Below are 15,462 nucleotides of genomic sequence, written 5' to 3' on the forward strand. Positions count from 1 at the left end.
CTGTGATAAAAAGCCACTAAAAACTCAGTTTAGTTTTTTTGCCTTAGCTGACTGCTTTGAGTCAGTCCTGAAAATACACTGTTCATTGTTCAGTCAGAAATTTGAACTAAATTTGTACATAGAATTTAGAGCTCTTTCTTGCAAATAGTCTTTTTCTTCTGTCTAATTTCCCTGATGTGCCAAAAATATATTCTGGCAGTGTGTCTGCAACAAAGTATTTCTTCTTATCCTTCAAGCCATAAATACCCCTGGCTATTCTATTAGAGTTTTACATGCCTTATGTAATACAAACTGGGAACTTCTGTGTTAAAGCCATAAAAAACCCTAAGCTCATTTCTTGCTATTTTTTAGTCATCAAATGAACGTTTGGAGTCAGTTATGCCATAAAAACTCTTATGGCTTAAAAATTTCACAATTCTGTGAAAAATTGCATAGAGTAATCCCCTTAGAGAGATATAAAGCTAAAGATGTAGCATATTTAGTTATATGCTTGTCATTGGGAAAACCTAACATTCTGGATTCATAAATTAAGCACAGGAGAATTTTATTGTATATGAAAAACAAAACCAAACCAAAAAGGAATGAAGGTTCTTCTTCCTTTCTTAAGAAGCATATGTTCCTTTTCCCTCTGTTTCCTTTTTGAGGTTTCCTTCTTCATGTTCTTCTCTAGGAGAGAGGCCTTGTTGCTTGGTGACATTAATCTACTCTTACACTGTTACTCACAAACCTAAAAATGTTCTTTCTACGCAATAAACTTGAGATTTCTATCTTTGTAATTCAGGCTTCAGTCTTACATTCAGAAAACCAATAAACTGAAAGTTGGTGTGAAATATTTTATTTCTCTATCTTCAGGTAGAGAAACATTCTTTCAAAGATTACCTAGGCAGAGAAGTAGATGCTATTTTTAAAATATTGCCATGGTTGGAGAGTTTTTAGAAGACACAAATGCTGGAGGTTAGCTGGGCATTAGTGTAAGTGTTTTTTATTGGAGAATCATTAACTTGTTGTCTTTCCACAATTTAGGCAGTCACTGAGGAGACTATTGCCTCTTTGCAGAAGAGAGTGGTAGAGCTAGAGAATGAAAAGGGAGCCTTACTCCTTAGTTCTATAGAGCTGGAGGAGCTGAAAGCTGAGAATGGTATGTATTAAATAAAAACCATAATTCTCTCTCCTTATCTCTCAAGTGCCTCTATTCTTACTACTATACATGTGTAACATGTAGATTTTCTGATTCTATGATAGTAAAGATTTTAGCACAGTTGATAGTTTTCAAAGATAAAATTAATACACACTGAATAATTAGAGCATAGAACCAGTGATTGTACAAAGTTTGCACTATGAGCCATAAATACTGTGGAATTTCTATATAATTTAAATTCATTTGGAAATAGTCAGGATATCTTCTAGGGTATATGAATGAACAGAACCTTAATAAGATAGTGAATTTTTAAATAGGGAAAATGAGGAAAGGAAGGACATTCTTAGTAATAAATTTGTGGAATAAGTTAACAATCATTATCAATAAAAGTTTAAAGGTATACTCCATTCTGATTTTTGCTCATGCCATACTTTGCTTAGAATCTGACCCCTTTCTTTATCTGGTTAACTTCAGTCTCAGCCTGAGCATTGTTTTTCAGCAATTTAGCCCTTTTCCTGGGTTAAATGTATTTTTATGCTTCCGTAATATCTTTGCATACTTTTAACGTTGTATTAGAATTATCTATTTATATGCATGTCTTTTTATTACATTATAAGCTCTTCAAAGTATAAATTATGAGCTCTTTAAGGGAAGAGGCAATTCTTAAATTTTTAAAAAATCTTTTCTTTACCCAAAACTAGTAGAGTATCGGCAAACAGTGGCTGCTGAATAGTTTTCTTGGGTTGTACTGAACTTGTTAGCACTTTATTATATGGAACTTTATGTGAACAGTTAGTAAGAATGAAGACATATCATTTCTTCCACTTGACTGCTTCACAAGGACCTTATGGGATTAGTAGCATATAAATATTAATGCTTTGCTGATCTAATTTATCCTAGAATAACTGACTACTAAGCTTTATATTCTAGGAGTAAGAATGAATACCAAGTAAAGTTTGTAAAACTTATTAAACTCTAGAGTCAATATATTCAATATAGCCATTTTGTATTTTCCACTTAGCCCTAAACTGAAGATTATGCTTCCTGATTAACCTATTCCCACCATAAGCAAAGAAAGCCACATGTTCAGCTCACTTATTTAACCCACTCAAAGTACTTCTTTGAGACCTTAATCATGATGCTTATTTTACAGTTTTGCTAACAGTCCCTACCCTGTTCATGTGGCTTCCACATGGTTTGGAGGTATGGTGTGAGTTCCATTCTCTTTCCTGAAGGGATCATTAGCCTTAAGGCATTGGGTAGTGGCTTTTGTGTCTGCTCTCATAGGTTATCTTTGCTTTATGTGTCATGTTATATTCAATTCACTTTTGTACTGCCAATTCTATCATTGTACCCCCACTCAAATAAAATTGTAAAGTGTCTGAATATACTGTAGGTTCATTTGCTTCATAAATATTCTTGCCTTCATTCATATAGCCAATGTCTGTGGTACCTTTCCTGTGTGCCAGGAACTATTCTAGTTGCTAAGGATATACCTGTGATCATATTAAAGGAGGAGACAGGTTGGAAATGTGTTTGAGACCATTTCAGAGAGTAATAAGTATTAGAATAAAAATTATACAGGACACTGCAAGCATCCCTGGGACAAGGCAGAATTAGAGAGATCAGGGTCAGCCTTTCTGGGGACTTGAAACCTGAACAATTAAAGGGGTCAGCCATGCAAAGAGCTAAGCAAAGAACATTTTGAGCAGAAAAGAAAGAGCTGTGCAAATGTCCTGAGGTGTGGATGAACTTGACATTTTGCAGACAGAAAGAAGGCCAGTGTTTTTGAAGTATAGTGAACAAAAAAGGGGCAGTAGTACAAGAGAAGATTGGAGAATAAGCGGAGTCAAAGGATGAGCACCCAAATGTTAAAACATTTGGATGTTGTGTAAAAAGTATGCTTATTATTAATAAGTTATTAATATCACTGCACAATATTTTTCTTTTCCAAGGTATTACTACTTTTGTTAAGATGTACACATTGCTAGTACCTATATTCTGATCCCAGCTCTCTGTAAACTAGCCATTTAACCTCTTCACATCATGTTATTTCTTTGTTTCCTCATTTGACTGTTCAGGAAATTGGATAGCTTCCATTTAGTGCAAAAATTTAAAGTCTTGATGAATGTATAAAAAGAATACTGAGGACATTATAATTAATACAAAACATATATTTGAACACAATAGAATTATGGATAAATTAAGGCAAATGTATTGCCTCAGAGCTCCAGATTATGCTATAGAAATAACTGCTTCATCTCCCGTGTCCTGGTGCCCTCCTTCTTTTAAGCCTTCCACTACTTAGTATGCTTCGTGCAGGCTCATTATCATCACCTAGCTCTATTCTCTGTTTTATCTCATTCTTTTGCTTCTTCTTTATTTTAATAAAGCAAGTTATTCATCTCCCCAGAACTATTTTATTTTTCTTCTTAATCTATTTCATGCATCTCAAATGTGATTGTGTCTTGTTTTCTCAAACACTCCATATATTTTCTAAAGATTTTATTTTGTGACCTGCAGAAAAACTGTCTTCTCAGATTACTCTTCTGAAGACTCAGAATAAAACTGAGGAGGCAGACAGTGAAGTCTGTGAGGTAAGTGGTGCATTCTTAGTATAACCAGAATAAGAACTAAGTTAAGAGGAGATAGCTTCAAATCTTTGTAGTGTCAACAGAGAATTACATGGGGTGAGGTCTGTTTCAGAGATTCACAATGGTTAGAATTTCTCATGTACTCATGTACATGAGAAGATTTGGAATTCTTTGTCCTAAAGCAATACAACTACAGTAGCCATTGCTTTTTCTTTGTCAATCTCAGAAAAGTTTCTCAGTGGAGATTAAATAAAATCTCTTAGGTTCCCCATCCTTCCCCCAGTTGGCAGGGCACCTTTGGAAAATGGAGCTTTTTATAACCTGAAAGTTATTATAAGAAATATATGACTGCTTAATATCATTCTGTTGATTTAGAGAAACTTTTCCCCTGTGCTAAATAATTGTGTTCAGTTTTGATCTCTAGAAATTTAAGTCTGATATAGGTAATGAAGAAAGTAAAAAATAAATTTTAAATTATTAAAATAGTGTTCATGAAAAAATGATGATATAACTTTTCTTAAATTAATGAATAATTCAGAAGATTGAATCTCTTTTTCTTACTCAGTAACTGAGAATGATGTCAAGATGATAGCTAATATTCATTGAGTACTTACTGTTTGCCAGCTACTGTTAGTAAAAGTGGCAGAGCTAAGATGTAAACCCAGCCAGTTGGGCTGCAGAGCTTGTTGGCCATTGCATTATTCAACAGTTATGTGCTTTATTTTTTTATGTTTATTTTCCCATCAAGTTGGCATACTTTTCCTTAAGGGAAAAATGTTTTTTTTTTTTTTGGAAAAATGTTGTTATTGGCAGAGGTGGAGATTTTATTGTGTGCCCTGCACCGAAGTCCTTTTAATAAAATGCTGATTAAATCTGTCTTGAGATTCACTCATTTTTCTTTCTCAACAAAATAATTTTAGAAATAATATTTATGGGTTGAAAAGCCTAACATAGTAATGTTTATATAATTTGGTTATTTGCCCAATAAGTCCATTATTTCATGCCCAATTGCCAGCAGAGCTGATTTTTGATGATTTGATTCTGGCAGTTTATCTGAATATATTTGTTTAAAAATCTACCTGTCAGTTAATAGGAATTTTATCTAATATTTCATTTTCCTTATTTCAGTGACTAATTAAGGAAAAGGAATCCCATAACTTCCTCTTGTGATATGGGATGAAATGAAGATTTAACTTATTTCTGTTTCCCTTTTTATTTTTAAGCAGTTCATGAGTAAACTAATAAGGAGTTTTAATCTAAAGAAAAAAGTTTTCCAAAAAAGTAATATCCAGAAAGTGAATTCCAAGTTTCCTTAGGTCTTATGACTAGATCTCAACCTCAGTATGGGATTGACAGAATTCCCCTTTTCATTCAATTGGAGATACAAACTGGTTTATAAAAAATTTAGCAGTTTTATTGTACAAAGGTGGTTGGGATCAAAAAGTTTTAGGCTTTGAAAAATGCACCAAATATCACTTTTTACTTATGCTATTTTAAAAAATATTGTAAAACATTTGATTAAGGCCTGTTCTTTCCTAATCTTTCTTTTTTTGTTTTGTTTTATTTTTAATAGATCAGCATGGTTGATATTACCATATCAAAGAAGAGCAGCGCTTCTACCGAGGAAAGTGGACAAGATGTTCTAGAGAACACATTTTCTCAGAACCATAAAGAATTATCAGTTTTATTGTTGGAAATGAAAGAAGCTCAAGAGGAAATTGCATTTCTTAAATCTCAGCTCCAGGGCAAAAGGGCTGAGGGGGACCCTGAGATCCCTGACCAGAAAGAAGTGCAACAGATGGAGGGTGAGGGAATACCTCCAGTTAGAATGCAAGTATGTCTTGAAAATACAGCACAAGATTTTCCCTTAGTGCCAGATGAAGAGAGCAGTGTTCCAGTAGTTGAAAAAGAAGAAGAGGCGAGCACTGAACTTCAAAATACAACATCTGAGGAAATATCTTTAAATGACACTGGAATAGAAATTAAATCATCAGAGCAGGGTGATGCTGATAAATCCCCTTCTGCTGTGTCAGATGTGGGTCAGTGTCACCACGATGAGATAGAAAGGCTAAAAAGTCAAATTTTGGAGATTGAGACAAGCTTTCATAAAGCAGAAGAAATATACGAGAAAAATTTAGATGAGAAAGCTCAGGAAATCAGCAGCCTAACCCAACTGATTGAGGAGTTTAAAAAGAATGCTGAAGACACCAGCAGTGCACTCACTGCTTTGTCTGAAGAAAGAGACCAACTTCTTACTCAGGTAAAGGAGCTTAATGTCTTAGCAGAGCTGAGGGCTCAGGTGAAACAACTGGAAACCAACCTTGCAGAAGCAGAAAAACAAAGACGACTTGACTATGAAAGTCAGACAACTCAGCACAACCTGTTCACTGAACAGATCCACAGTCTTAACATAGAAGCCAAATCCAAAGATGTGAAAATTGAAGCTTTACAGAAAGAACTGGATGATGTGCAGCTTCAGTTTTCTGAGCAGAGTACACTGATGAAAAGCTTGCAAAGTCAGCTGCAGAAGAAGGAAAGTGAGGTGCTTGAGGGGGCAGAACGTGTGAGGGGCATCTCCAGTAAGATGGAAGAACTGTCACAGGCTCTGTCACAAAAGGAACTTGAAATAGCAAAAATGGATCAACTCTTACTGGAGAAAAAGAGAGACGTGGAAACCCTCCAGCAAACCATTGAAGAGAAGGATCAGCAAGTGACAGAAATCAGCTTCAGCATGACAGAGAAAATGGTTCAGCTGAATGAAGAGAAGTTTTCTCTTGGAGTTGAAATTAAGACTCTCAAAGAACAGCTGAATTTATTATCCAGAGCTGAAGAAGCAAAAAAAGAACAAGTTGAAGAAGATAATGAAGTTATTTCTGGCCTTAAACATAATTATGATGAGTCAAGCCCAGCAGGGCTAATAAATAAAGAAGAACTACAGCATGAATTAGACCGCCTAAAGAAGGAAAGTGAGCAGAGGAAGAGAAAGCTACAGGCAGCTCTTATTAACAGAAAGGAACTTCTACAAAGAGTCAGTATATTAGAAGAGGAATTGGCCAAAGTGAGAGATGAATCTAGGAAAGAGATTCCACTCAGTGAGAGTGAGAGAAGGGAAATGGAAGAAGACAAGGAGAACAAAGAAGACTCAGAAAAATGTGTGACTTCTAAATGCCAAGAAATAGAAATTTATTTGAAACAGACAATTTCTGAAAAAGAAATGGAACTACAGCATGTAAGGAAGGATTTGGAAGAAAAGATGGCAGCAGAAGCACAATTACAGGCTGTAGTCCAACAGATGAATCTAAACTTGCAAGATAAAGCAAACCAAATAGATTTGCTCCAAGCAGAAATTATTGAAAATCAAGCAGTTATCCAGAAGTTAACCACAGAGGCCAAGGATGCAGGTGATGGAGGCTGTACCACACCTGTAAAAGGAACAGTGGTGAGCAGTCCACCTGCCGCAGGTAGTGGAGAACATTGGAAACCTGAACTGGAAGAAAAGATACTGGAACTTGAAAAAGAAAAGGAGCAACTTCAAAAGAAGCTTCAGGAAGTCTTAACCTCACGTAAGGCAATTCTTAAAAAGGCACAGGAGAAGGAAAGACAACATAGGGAGGAGCTAAAGCAACAGAAAGATGACTATAATCACTTGCAAGAACAGTTTGATAAGCAAAGCAAGGAAAATGAGGACATTGAAGACCAGCTAAGGCAGCTCCAAATTCAACTAAGGGAGTCCATAGACAGAAAACTTCCAGGCACTGACCAGCAGGAACTGCACTATCCTACTCAAGGTTTATTCAAAGCCACAGAACAGCATCCCACTCAAGCTACTTTAGAGTCTGACTTGTGCCCACACTTAGTTTCTCAACACGGAGATGCAAATACTCTACAGGGCCATACTTCTATTGCCCAAATTAAGGCTTATCTGAAAGAAATAGAAGCTGAGAAAGAAGAGTTAAAATTGAAAGTAAGTTCTACAACAAGTGAGCTTACTAAAAAGTCAGAAGAAGTATTTCAGTTAAAAGAGCAAATAAACAAACAGGGTTTCGAAATCCAGAGTCTGAAGAAAGTATCCCATGAAACTGAAGCCCACACAGAAACCCTGAGGCAGAAATTGGAAAGCAGTCAACTAGAAATTGCTGGCCTAGAACACCTGAGAGCATTACAGCCCAAACTAGATGAACTCCAAAATCTCATTAGCCAAAAGGAAGAAGAGGTTAGCCACCTCTCTGGACAGCTGAGCGAGAAAGAAAAAAACCTTACTAAAGTACAGACAGAAATGATAGAACAGGAGGACTTAATTAAGGCTCTGCATACACAGTTGGAAATGCAAGCCAAAGAGCATGAAGGGAGGTTAAAGCAGTTACAGGTGGAAATTTGTGAAATGAAGCAGAAATCAGAAGACTTTGTAGAAGAAAATAAAACAAAGCAACTAATACAAAGGAAACTGCAAGCTGCACTTATTTCCCGAAAAGAAGCACTCAAAGAAAACAGAAGTCTCCAAGAAGAGTTGTCTTTGGCCAGAGATACCATCGAACGCCTCACCAAGTCTCTGGCAGATGTGGAAAGCCAACTTTCTGCTCAAAATAAAGAAAAAGATACACTCTTAGGAAAGTTAGCTCTTCTTCAGGAAGAAAGAGACAGACTCATTACAGAAATGGATAGATCCTTACTAGAAAATCAAAATCTCAGTGGCTCTTGTGAAAGTCTGAAACTAGCTCTAGAGGGTCTTACTGAAGAGAAGGAAAACTTAGCGAAGGAAATTGAATCTCTAAAGTGCTCTAAGATTGCAGAAAGCACAGAATGGCAAGAGAAACACAAAGAATTACAGAAAGAGTATGAGATTCTTCTGCAGTCCTATGAGAATGTTAGTAATGAAGCAGAAAGGATTCAGCATGTAGTGGAAACCGTGAGGCACGAAAAGCAAGAACTGTATGGCAAATTGAGAAGCTTAGAAGCCAATAAGAAAGAGACAGAAAAGCAGTTGCAAGAAGCTGAACAAGAAATGGAGGGAATGAAGGAAAAAATGAGAAAGTTTGCTAAATCTAAACAACTGAAAATCATAGAGCTAGAAGAAGAGAATGACCGGCTTCGAGCAGAAGCGCACCCTGCAGGAGATACAGCAAAAGAATGCATGGAAGCACTTCTTGCTTCTAATTCCAACATGAAGGAGGAACTAGAAAGGGTCAAAACAGAGTATAATACCCTTTCAAAGGAGTTTGAGGCTTTAATGGCTGAGAAAGACAGTTTAAGTGTAGAGGTTCAAGATTTAAAACATCAGGTAGAAGATAATGTATCTAAACAAGCTAGCCTTGAGGCCACTGAGAAACCGGAAAACCAACAGGATATCATTGAAGGGCCAACACAGCCTGTACCAGGTGAGGATCAAGGGCAAGACTCTCCAAGTATGAGCACAGAGCCTGAAGGCGCCGAAGCTGTTCTATCAGAGAACAGTGCCAAACCGGACATTGGTGAGAATTTTAGTTCCCATGATGAGATTAATAACTATCTACAGCAACTTGATCAGTTTAAAGAAAGAATTGCTGAATTAGAGGAAGAAAAACAGAAAGGCAAAGAACTTAGTCAGTCTCTGGAAGATGAGAAAAATGCCTTACTGAGTCAAATATCAGCAAAGGATAGCGAACTAAAACTGCTTCAGGAAGAAGTAACCAAAATAAACCTGTTAAACCAGCAAATCCAAGAAGACCTCTCCAGAGTTACCAAACTAAAGGAGACAGCAGAAGAAGAGAAAGATGACTTAGAAGAGAGGCTCATGAATCAATTGGCAGAACTTAATGGAAGCATTGGGAATTACTATCAGGATGTTACAGATGCCCAAATAAAAAATGAGCAACTGGAATCTGAAATGCAGAACCTTAAAAGGTGTGTGAGTGAATTGGAAGAGGAAAAACAACAGTTGGTCAAGGAGAAAACGAAGGTAGAATCAGAAATACGAAAGGAATATTTAGAGAAAATACAAAGTGCTCAGAAAGGACCTAGCAATAAAAGCCATGCAAAGGAACTTCAGGAGCTGTTGAAAGGAAAACAACAAGAACTAAAGCAGCTGCAGAAAGACTGCATCCAGTATCAAGAGAAGATTAGTGCTCTGGAGAGAACTGTTAAGGCTCTAGAATTTGTTCAGACTGAATCTCAAAAGGATTTGGAAATAACCAAAGAAAATTTGGCACAAGCAGTTGAACACCGCCAAAAGGCACAAGCAGAATTAGCTAGCTTCAAAGTGCTGCTGGATGACACACAAAGTGAAGCAGCAAGAGTCCTAGCAGACAATCTCAAGCTGAAAAAAGAACTTCAGTCAAATAAGGAATCAGTGAAAAGCCAAATGAAACAAAAGGATGAAGATCTTAAGCGAAGACTGGAGCAGGCCGAAGAGAAACACCTGAAAGAGAAGAAGAATATGCAAGAGAAACTGGATAATTTACATAGAGAAAAAGTTCATTTGGAAGAGACTCTTGGAGAGATTCAGATGACTTTGAACAAGAAAGACAAGGAACTGAAGCAACTGCAGGAGAACTTGGACAGTACTGTGGCCCAGCTCGCAGCCTTCACTAAGAGTATGTCTTCCCTCCAGGATGATCGGGACAGGGTGATAGATGAAGCCAAGAAATGGGAGAGGAAGTTTGTTGATGCCATTCAAACCAAAGAAGAAGAAATTAGACTCAAAGAGGAAAACTGCAGTGTTCTAAGAGACCAGCTCAGACAGATGTCCATCCATATGGAGGAATTGAAGATCAACATTTCCAGGTAAATGCTTAATAATTTTTTTTTTCTTTCTGAGGTAATTGAGGGCAAAGAAAGTCTCTAGATTATTCCTATTCCCTTTAGGATTATGGAATTACTTGTTAAATTCCCTTTGAAGGTACATTCTCTCTCACTTCTGACTTTTGTATGTTTGTAGGAGCTTCTTACTACAACATGAAAACATTCATCTTCCTCTCTAATGAGAGGTCTCTTGGGTTTCTCATTCTTTTTATTTCCATTTCTGGATTTCTTGACTACCAAAGTACCCTTCTCTGGATTTGTACCACAGTTGACTCCCAAATTATTTTCTTTTCTCTTCCTCATAGTCCACATCAATTTATTTGGCTATTAGAATTAATTTCCTCAACCTCCAAATTTATGATATCATTTTTCAGGCTCAAGAAATAACAATGTTCCCCACCATTTGTACTCTTCTACTTCTAATAGGATCCTTCTGTTTTCCACCTCTTATACCAAAATTATTCATTAAAAAGACCGAACATTAACTTGTCTGGAGCAAAATAGAAAAAAAAAATACTGGGAGAAAATGTTACTTTTCTCAGTGTCCAAAACCATATCACTAAAAGAAGCAATATATTTTGGAGTTTATGATTTAAATCTGTGAATCCTTAGGTTGATAATATGTTTACTACATTGAACAGACAAGCATACAGATAATATCTCATTAAAAAGTTTAACACTGTCATTTATGAATATGGATTCATTTGTAGATTTGTTGAGTACAAGTTGCATTACAGTATTTATTCCTTAGGTACAATATTTCTTGAACTCTTTAGTTAATGACCGCCCCCCTCTTTTTTTTTTAAGGCTTGAACATGACAAGCAGATTTGGGAATCCAAGGCCCAGACAGAGGTTCAGCATCAACAGAAGGTCTGTGAGGCTCTACAGGGGGAAAACAAAGAACTTTTGTCACAGCTTGAAGAGACTCGGCACCTATACTACAATTCTCAGAATGAATTAACTAAGTTGGAATCAGAACTTAAGATTTTCAGAGACCAGTCAACTGATTTAAATAACTCTTTAGAAAAATGTAAGGAACATAAAGAAACTCTGGAAGGGATCATAAAACAACAAGAAGCTGATATCCAAAATTGTAAGTTCAAGTATGAACAAGTAGAAACTGATCTCCAGGCCTCTCAAGAACTGACCAGCAGGCTGCATGAAGAAATAAATATGAAGGAACAGAAGATTGAAAGCCTGCTTTCTGGCAAGGAAGAGGCAGTCCAAATAGCTATTGCTGAATTGCATCAGCAGCATGATAAAGAAATTAAAGAACTGGAAAACCTGCTGTCCCAAGAGGAAGAGGAGAATATCGTCTTAGAAGAAGAAAACAAAAAAGCTGTTGACAAAACCAATCAGCTTATGGAAACATTGAAAACCATCAAAAAGGAAAACACTCAGCAGAAAGCTCAATTGGATTCCTTTGTTAAATCCATGTCTTCACTTCAGAATGACCGAGACCGCATAGTAAGTGACTATCAACAGCTGGAAGAGCGACATCTCTCTATAATCTTGGAAAAAGACCAACTCATCCAGGAAGCTGCTGCTGAGAATAATAAGCTTAAGGAAGAAATTCGAGGCTTAAGAAGTCATATGGATGATCTCAATTCTGAGAATGCCAAGCTGGATGCAGAACTGATCCAGTATAGGGAAGACCTGAACCAGGTGATATCAATAAAAGACTCTCAGCAAAAGCAACTCCTTGAAGTTCAACTTCAGCAAAATAAGGAGCTGAAAAATGAGTGTGCTAAGTTAGAAGAAAAGCTAAAGGAGTCCGAGAAAACAAAGGAGGGTCTGCAGAGGTCCTCTGCTGCCCTCCAAGAGGAGAAACAAAGTTTATATAAAGAGATTGAAAGCTTGAAAGTATCCATATCCCAACTAAATAGGCAAGTGACAACCTTGCAAGAAGAAGGTACTTTAGGTATGTACCACACCCAATTAAAAGTAAAAGAGGAGGAGGTTCAGAGGTTAAGTGCAATACTTTCCTCCTCTCAGAAGAGAATTACAGAATTGGAAGAGGAATTGGTTCGTGTTCAAAAGGAAGCTACCAGGAAGGTAGGCGAAATTGAAGATAAACTGAAAAAGGAATTAAAGCACCTTCATCATGATGCGGGGATAATGCGAAATGAAACTGAAACAGCAGAAGAGAGGGTGGCGGAGTTAGCAAGAGATCTGATGGAGATGGAACAGAAATTACTCGTGGTCACCAAAGAAAATAAAGATCTCACAGCACAAATTCAGTCTTTTGGAAGGTCTATGAATTCCTTGCAAGATAGTAGAGATCATGCCAACGAGGAGCTTGATGAACTGAAAAGGAAATATGATGCCAGCCGGAAGGAGGTGGCCCAACTAAGAGAGCAAATGGGCCTCCTACACAGAGAGAGCGATGCGCTTCTTTCTCAAACAGGCTTTCACTTGAACAGCACTGAAGAGAACGGCTTGTCTCGCCTTGAGAAACTTAACCAACAGCTCATATCCAAAGATGAACAACTGATTCAATTATCCTCACAACTAGAAGATTCTTACAACCAGGTGCAGTCCTTTTCCAAGACTATGGCCAGTCTACAGAATGAGAGAGATCACCTGTGGAATGAGCTGGAGAAATTCCGAAAGTCAGAGGATGGGAAGCAGAAGTCTGCAGCCCATCCTGTCTCCAGCCCCGCTGAAGTACAAAGTTTGAAAAAAGCAATGTCTTCACTCCAAAATGACAGAGACCGACTAGTGAGTATCTAGTTCCCTCTTTCAGATCTGAGAGTTTCTGAACCTTTCTTTAAATTGATTTTTATTTCTTTTTTTTTTTTTTTTAATTTTCTTGATTGTTGATGGATCTTTTTATTTATTTATTTATTTATATACAGTGCTGAGAATCAAACCCAGTGCCTCATACCTGCTAGGCAAGTACTCTACCACTGAGCCACAACCCCAGGCCCTATTTTTCTTTCTATAGGAAAGGATAAACATATATGTATTATCTAGACACTCAAAGACAGTGTTATATGTTCCACATGTTCTGTTTGGTCTTAGAGAAATGCAAAAATATTATACTATTTCCATTGCCTTTTTTAAAAAAATCAAAATTTTTCTTTGCACAAAATTCTCCACTGGTTTTAAAAGGACCATGAGATAAGAGTTGTTTTACATATTTCATATATACATGCAGAAACACAAATATTTCCAGAATTTGTCCTAGTTTAATTGAAAGAAAGAATAGGGATCACTTAGTGTCATCTTATAGTGACATTTAACAGTAGATCATCTGGTAACATTTAGGGTAGAAAGGACTCAGCTCCTCCCCAAAATGTAAACCAGCCAGGCTCCGGTAGAGCAGGTCTTGTAATCCCAGTGACTTGAGAACCTGAAGCAAGAGGATTTCAAGTTCTAGGACACCTCAGCAATTTAGTGAGACCCTGTCACAAAAATTTTTTTAAAAAGGGCTGGGGATGTAGCTTACTGGTAAAGTACCTATCGGTTCAATCCCCAGTATAAAAAGAAAAGAAACCAACCCAAATTCATTAAGAAAAAAAGTCAAATACAGAATATTTAGTTTAATGATTTTTTTTAGTGAAGGATTATTTATAAGCTGAACCATTAGCCATTTTATCTTAATACTCAACTGTGTTCAGTGACAAAGCCAAGGAGAATTTGTTGAAATTTTGCTCTTTTTCTTAAAAGCCAAGAGTTTATCCAGGTGTGCATGTGTGGGTTTGTGTGTGTGTGTGTGTGTGTTTCCTGAAAAGTTCTAGGTCATCAAGATTCAGAGGCAAAAATCTGGAATCATCAGAAGCAAGCAAGGTTCTCAGGGGATTCTACTTGTGGCATTCCTATCTTCAGTTTCATGACAATCTGTTAACTTGATTAAGACCATGTGCTTCCAGGATAATAGGCCAAACAGGAAATACATTGAGCTTATTAAAAGTTCAGATTTTCCATTTTCAAATGTGACCCATGCCAGAATCTGAAAATTCTAGTTTTTAAATTGGCCCTAGTGAAAATTTCAGATGGTTTACCCTAACTGTAGTTTTAGGCAATTTTTTTTTCTTTTCTTTGTAGGTATTGTGTTCATTCCTATTATACTTAATATCCAATTTTTATAAACAACCTTTTCTCTTTTATAATTTGGACAAAGCACCCTTTTTCAGTTGTGGCTTTGACATCAACACAGTTTTACTTGTTTATATTTTGAAAACACTCAGCTGACTTTGTCCTTGGAACTTGGCATTTTATATTCCTTTCAGAACACAAATGCAAAAGCTCCTCTTCACCAAGACACTAGTATATACCTCCAAGCTGTGCCCATATTGATTATCTTCTAAGTCATAACATTTTTCCTGGAGCTGTTAGGATAGATTCTGAATTAACTGTTTCATTCAGTGAATCACTTTACTAGTCTTATCTATTGTAAATACTAAGTGCTAAACTTTGTCTCTTGATGCCTGTTCTATATTTTTGTTTGCTGGATATTGATAATAGTTATTTCCTTGTCTCTATATCTCAAACTAATATTCTTCTGTTCTCTTAGACTTAATAGCTGTCTATGATTTTATTTCATTTAACTATCAAGGTCTGGTCATTGCTTTATTCAGAATGTGCCCCCAAATGTCTTTCCTTTCCATCTTTAATATTCTAGGATAAGCTTCTAGATCTTATCCTTAAACTATTGTAATAATTTTGGTTTTGGTTTGTCACAGCTCTAGGTTATTTATTTATTTATTTATTTATTTTAAATTATTAGTTGTTCAAAACATTACAAAGCTCTTGACATATCATATTTCATACATTTGATTCAAGCAGATTATGAACTCCCATTTTTACCCTGTATACATATTGCAGATTCACATCGGTTACACATCCACTTTTTTACATACTGCCATACTAGTGTCTGTAGTGTTCTATTGCCTTTCCTATCCTCTACTATCCCCCTCCCCACCCCTCCCCTCCCCTCTTCTCTCTCT

General features: G+C 36.6%; 1 protein-coding gene across 9 annotated transcripts in view; it reads left to right on the forward strand.

Annotated features, from left to right (window-relative positions):
• The window catches only part of Golgb1 (golgin B1), a 72,899-nt gene that overhangs the window by 39,677 nt on the left and 17,760 nt on the right, over window positions 1-15,462 (forward strand). For all 9 annotated transcript variants that reach the window (XM_048793920.1, XM_048793921.1, XM_048793927.1 and 6 more), the window contains 4 exons: window positions 1,024-1,138; window positions 3,662-3,735; window positions 5,306-10,491; window positions 11,317-13,231. In XM_048793920.1, the coding sequence (XP_048649877.1) occupies window positions 1,024-1,138; window positions 3,662-3,735; window positions 5,306-10,491; window positions 11,317-13,231 (7,290 nt within the window). The remainder of the gene's footprint in view (window positions 1-1,023; window positions 1,139-3,661; window positions 3,736-5,305; window positions 10,492-11,316; window positions 13,232-15,462) is intronic.

Source organism: Marmota marmota, unplaced genomic scaffold, assembly GCF_001458135.2.
Source record: "Marmota marmota marmota unplaced genomic scaffold, marMar, whole genome shotgun sequence".
Taxonomy (NCBI): Eukaryota; Metazoa; Chordata; class Mammalia; order Rodentia; family Sciuridae; genus Marmota; species Marmota marmota.